The sequence below is a fragment of the Lupinus angustifolius genome, unplaced genomic scaffold (assembly GCF_001865875.1).
Source record: "Lupinus angustifolius cultivar Tanjil unplaced genomic scaffold, LupAngTanjil_v1.0 Scaffold_1_814, whole genome shotgun sequence".
Classification (NCBI taxonomy): Eukaryota; Viridiplantae; Streptophyta; class Magnoliopsida; order Fabales; family Fabaceae; genus Lupinus; species Lupinus angustifolius.
Window position 1 is genome coordinate 191206 of NW_017716132.1, and position 6300 is coordinate 197505.

Below are 6300 nucleotides of genomic sequence, written 5' to 3' on the forward strand. Positions count from 1 at the left end.
ACTCTAAATTTTATCTTTTGCCAGTTTATAGACTATTTTAAGTATTAATGAAATTGGTCTCTACATAAAAATAATATATTAAACTATTCTTGGGAAAAAATTCTAATTCATATATTTTTTAACCTCAATTTTTAGATCATTATTATTTTATTACATTTTGATGGCAATTTCCTTTGAATATCAATGTTGATATTGTTTTGAGTATGAATACAACAATTTCAATGTTGATCTATTAATAATTTAACAATATATGTATAGATCGATTTCACCAACTCAGTTTAAAAGGTAATTAAGAAAAAAAATAGTATCATTCTCATAATAACACAAGGCCAAATAGAATTACACAAGGACAAAGAGACAATAGTTCAATTTCATCCATTTACTCATAATGGAAGATTCTTATTAAAGCACATGTTAAATCCATCTTCCTATGAGAGACACCCTCTCCTCCCTTTTTCTCTAGCAAAACTAAGCCACAAATGAAAAGTTCAATTATTGAACAACTTTATCACAATCTTTTCAAACTTTTCTTTCTAGCATCTATCTTCTTCTTGTCTGGCTGAGCTTTTGCTTGACCACCTTCCTTCTTTTGTGGTACAGGAGCAGCAGAAAGAACTGTAGCAGAAGCATTAACAATTGTATCGGTCAGAATAACGGGCGCATGTTCCTGACCATTTCCTCTTGTTGCTGTGGTTGAGGGGGCCAATGAGGACGGCAATGGCAATGCAGCACCTTGTGGTGCAGATTTAATATCAGCAATAGGCACTGAGGTGTTTGTCTGATCAACATTCAGAGCAGTGGTTGATTCAGATATAGCTCCACTTTTAAATTTGGGCTTTGGTTTTGCATGGATTCCAGTGTAAAGCCTGCATACAACAACTTAATCTCCTTAACAACATGAATAAGGAGGGAAATTTAACAAATCAAAAAGCAGGTTTATTTAACGCGTGAAATTATTATCGAACTTGAGAAAATAAATCCAGAATTCATAAACAAGAGTAGTCTACTCAAAATGGTTGCTTCAGCGAGCTATTTAAGAACAGAAAGAAAGGTGTTTTGGCTGAACTTAGGAAGAGAAACAATATCAGGTACTTCAAAATATATATATATATACATATATGTGTGTGTGTATATATATACATACATACATATATAAATACTCAATTACAGTGTTGCTAAAAATTCATTTGTCACAGATGACTCCACCACAAGATAATACATAGTAAGTTTCCGAACAAAAATTAAATGACAAGAATAGCATCATCGGCTTAACTCACCTGGCATGTCTAGCATACTCGTCATAGTCTTCAAGCAACAATTTCCCAGCCTGCTCATTTAGAGCTGATTCTGGAAATGGTTCAATCAATAGACACCTAACAACCTGTTCATTATGGTAACCAAAATTATGACAGCCAATCATGCAAAACTAAATTCAATAAATCAATAATATCTAAACAACTCTCCTTAGACTCCTACAAGCAGATAGGTAAAACGATTTAATACAATAAGGTTTAGCTTAAACAACAACCAAAAAACTTACAATAAGAACATGCCGTAACCCAAGGCTGGGATTCCAATCCTTTTTAAGTGTGTTCACACAAATCTCTCCATTTGTTGCAATATTTGGATGGAAAATCTTAGTGAGGAAAAAACCTGCAACATTGGATTCAATGGCTTCACAAGTTTAACAGTGTCACAAAACACAATAGAAAAGCAATACAGCATTATAGAGAAAATATATGCTTTTGCTCTTTTGGTTAGACAAAAATAGAGTCCATTCAATAAAAAAAGTTCAAAAAAGAAAGTTTCTATAACCAACTTAGAATTCCAAATGAAAAAACTAACAACAATACTCAATGACTGTAACTAGAAGACAGTAAATGGTCCATACAACAGTCTAAACATACCTTTAGGTGGAGAATACGGAAAATCACGAGATAGTAACAACTTCATGCGGAAAACTCCATTCTCGTAAGGAGTCCCAGCTGCAAATGTATATTAATCTGATTCAGCTTGAGCATTCTATTACTCAACCGTACATTAGAAAGTAGAAACATGAAGTTACTTGCCTGGACCGTCGATGTCAGCAAATATCGTAGAAAAATCATCATCGTTTACCACAACCTTAATACCCTCAGGAGGGGATTCATCAAGATTTTTCAACTCCTTGGCAAGTTGCTTTATTACATTTGGTGGAAGATTCTCATTAGTTGCCTAAAGTGAAAGCCCCATATAGTAAGAATATTAAACACCAACAACAGAATCAAACAACCATGCAAAATTTATTCATATAAATTGGAGGAAAAAGGTATAGGCATGCTTACCATCAGCACAAAAGCACCTGACTCTCTGTTTTGTTCTGTCACTGAGGAGGAATGAAACCTTCTCAAACTTATTTCTCAAATTCACTGCTCAGAGAAAAAGGTGTCTAAGTGTCAAACCAAAGCAAAAGTTCCTCCTGCAAGGGTATTTCTGAACATGAGTAAGTGAAAAAAAAAACACTCTGGCTTGGTAAAAATTCTCACAGAATTTATGCATGAACTAGCATAGAATATGACCCGTCTTAGTGGTACTAAGGCTTGGTTGTTGTTCTAACAAACAGTATGAACAATAATATCAAAATATGAGAAAAGAAAATAATGGAGACAACAAGCACTATAAAAGCGGGATGGGACTGAGAAGCAGTACAATATGTTCACATACCAAATTAGATTCTGAATTACCCAGACATTAGACCAATATAAAAATGCATTTCCGCTTTACCTCAACCAGAATCAGTGCAAAAGATAGATGAACTCAGATGAGTCTAAAGATTTCAATGTAATAGTTAGACCACCCCGACAGCCTAATCACTTTTTGAGTGAAGAATTGGAAAGTTGTAATGTATGAACTTTAAATTGTTGATAGACTAGTAGCTATAAATAATGTAATGGTAAGCTCAGATATTATTTCTTTTCCAAATTACCATTACACAGACGTTGGATTTGAATAGAAAATATATTTGAACCTGCAATACAAAGGAGGTACTGAATGTAAAATTAAAATTCACTTTGCAGTCTTTGCTTTAGGAAAATCAAGAATTTCAAATAACCTAAAGCAATAGCAGTGAACAAAGATCAAATACCAATATTACATTTCAAGCCATTCTCCATGAGAAAAATAAACCAAATTCATGAGTTGTTGTGACCCAAACTTATTTTGCACCACCAAAACACACCTTTTTAACCCATTTCTGTAACTTAAAACATCTCATTTCAGTGAACAAAACACAACAACAATGCATACATTGACACATACAGAAGCACACCATTACATCTAAGGTTAATCCTTATACAGACATTTCAACACATTACAGAACAAAAAACGAATACCCTATCTGCTAAAGAAGCATAACACAAACACAACAAACACCCCATGAAATAATAATTTATCAAGTAAAAACCCACATAGAACAAAAGAAATTAACATAAGCTCAAAACCCTGAATTCATCGCATATCCCAAACCCTTGATATACAAGACATGAAAATAATCACTTTTTCCCCTCACAAAAAAAGAAGAGAGAAACTGGGAAGAACATAAAAACCTTTCAAAAATCTTTTCTAAGACAAAAGAGAACGATAACACAGAGAAAACCCTAACGATGGAAAATGAATACCCAGAATCTCAATATTCTTAATCTAACATGAAAGAGATCCCAAAAATAAAATAAAAATTAACAGTTTGGAAAAAGCATCATACACATGATATAGGGCAAAAATGAAATCTGGGGCATCATCAAAACATCAAATTTAACAAAGAATTTGAAGAAAGGAACCAACTCTAACACAATCACACAGAAAATGCAAAACCCAGAACATCAAAATCAATTTGAAATGCAAAATCAAGATGGATGAATTCATTCACCTTCACAGAACATAGGCTTTGAGGATAGAGAGGGAGAAGAGGGTGTGATAGAGAAAAGAAAGATCCCTCCTTAATGAATGATTGATTGAGTGGAACTTTGAGGACACAGAAAAAATTTAATATTTATTTTGGTATGGTGGGACCAAAATGGAGATGCCATTAATTAATTAAATAATAAATTATTGGAAAGAAGGTGATGAATTTGGTAAGTTAATACATTAATTTATTAATTTGAGAATATTAGGTTTAAAATTATGATTTTGAAATGATGAGTTGATATTATAGCCCACATCTTCTCGTTCTTATAAACGTTAGATGCTTCTTGTCTTCCTATAATGAAAGGTGTCTTATCCAATCTCGCCGAGAGTAAATCACATAATGATTGTTATGGTAAGTTTGATAACATTCAGTGATGAATATTGTTTTTTTCTTAATATGAGGATGAAAGGGAACATGATTGTATTTAGAGTATGTGTGATTTGTTCACAAAAGAAAAGTATTAGTACTAGATGAGTTGACCACAAAATGATTTATGTAGGATAATAGACATAAGTCATTTAGACAAATTTTATTTAAGCTAGCGTAGTCCATGAACATCCACCCTTTATTAGAGGGATTCTTGACCAGTACCATGTTAGCCATCTACATGGTGTAGGTGACTTCTTTAACGAAGCTCGCCTCTAGGAGGTCCTTAGTTTTTTATATGGCCACATCCTTGCTTTATACTCCCATATCGCATTTCTTTTGAGAGACTAGCTTGGCGCCACGGGATGTGGTCAAGCGATAACATATGATGTTCGGGTCTATTATTGGCATGTTGGATATCACGCATAAAATAGATCTTTGTTGTCTCAAAGACATGTAATCAACTCATTCCTTTGGATTTTTCGGAGGGTATTTACAATATTCACCAACTGGTTTTTCTCAGTCCTAGTTGTAGTGAAGTCTTTTCTACCTCTAGTTATGGTAGAACTCTCATTCTTTTGCCATGGCATCTAACTCGACCATTAAAATATTCTCCAATCGTTTTGTTGGTGGTGGCATGCAGACTACTGTGTGGCTAATGTTGAGACATTGGTGGTAACATTTACACCCATTATGTTTTTCGATATTGACTGTGCATATCCAGAGATCATGAGAGAGAAATCTCATGCATAAGTGTGGGGTAGAGAAGAAATCATCCATATCATTCAAAGTCGAGCGACTAATTATTGTGTTGTACATTGATATGCAAACAATGACTAAGAATTTGGTCTTGATTGTTCGAGAAAATAGTTGGTCACTCATAATCAGCCACACTACAAAATATCACCTAAAAGTGATACATTCTCTAGTGAATCCAACAAGTTGGCTGATCGAGGCCGAACCCAATGCAAATATTATAACAATTAAAAACTATAGTACTAGGAAGTGACTCCTAGGTCGCTTTCCAAGGATTATCCTTCAAGCAAAGATTCAAACACCTTATACTCATACACACATGGGAGTTTCTTGTTGTTGAATAATATGAACAATAAACAATTTCAGAAATAGTAAATAAGTAATGTAATAAAATGACTAATCCCTTTGGTTCGTTTGTTCACAACTCAATCATCGGTTTCAAAAGATTAAATTCAAATTCCAACCATTATCTTCATGATTTGCACAACTTCACAACTTAAGCCTTTAACTAAGCGAAATCAGCATAAGCATAAAACATTAACAAATTCACACAAACTAAGCGTTCATGCACTAGAGAGTAAATCACATAAATGAAGATAAACTCACAAACCAGTTTCTAAATAATGGGATTAAGCAAATCATATTAAGAAATAGGATAGATAAATCAATAGTAAAGAAACCAAAAATGCATTAATAACAAAACCTCAAGAGTTGTGATACATTACCAAAGGAATTTAGTCTAGAAGTTTAGGCGTCCATGGAAATGGAAGCAAAACCGAAATGAAATGAAGAAGAAGTGAAAAAAACGAAAACAACAAACCCTAGCAGAGCATAAAAGAGAGAAAAAAAATGTGTAATGTTTCAAAGTGATGGAATGAAAGGGAATTCGGTTCCCTAAGTAAAAAATCGAAATGGGCCTAAACAATGGGCCCAAAACTAAATTACAATAAAAAACTCCTAAAATAACAATAGAATCTTCACTTTAACACATATCCTCCACTTCTATAATATCCAAAATGTCATTGGTGCCAAATATGATATGAAAATGATAATATATTTAATGAGGTCAAATAATCCCAAATTAACTCATTTTAGGAATATTAGTCCAATAAACTCTAAAACACTAAACCATGTGAAACGCAGTTAATTAGGCACTAAGAATCATCATTCATGCTAAATTAAGGTTATGAATAGTGTGTAATATATTGCCCATTCAGCTTAAGAATAATTATTCA

General features: G+C 33.3%; 1 protein-coding gene across 2 annotated transcripts; it reads right to left on the reverse strand.

Moving 5' to 3' along the window:
- Positions 1 to 312: 312 nt before the first annotated feature.
- Positions 313 to 4022, reverse strand: LOC109337049 (ubiquitin-conjugating enzyme E2 22-like). 2 transcript variants are annotated; one of them, XM_019573913.1, is made up of 7 exons: positions 3905 to 4022; positions 2325 to 2458; positions 2070 to 2214; positions 1908 to 1985; positions 1541 to 1653; positions 1278 to 1381; positions 313 to 866 (listed from the first exon to the last, which is right to left on the reverse strand). In XM_019573913.1, the coding sequence occupies exons 2-7, from the start codon at positions 2325 to 2327 to the stop codon at positions 509 to 511; spliced, it is 801 nt and encodes a 266-aa protein (XP_019429458.1). In that variant the 5' UTR covers positions 2328 to 2458; positions 3905 to 4022; the 3' UTR covers positions 313 to 508. The 2 variants fall into 2 exon arrangements, with proteins under 2 accessions (XP_019429458.1, XP_019429459.1); XM_019573914.1 differs by having other exon boundaries at positions 2325 to 2472; positions 3905 to 3974.
- Between the last annotated feature and the right edge of the window lie 2278 nt (positions 4023 to 6300).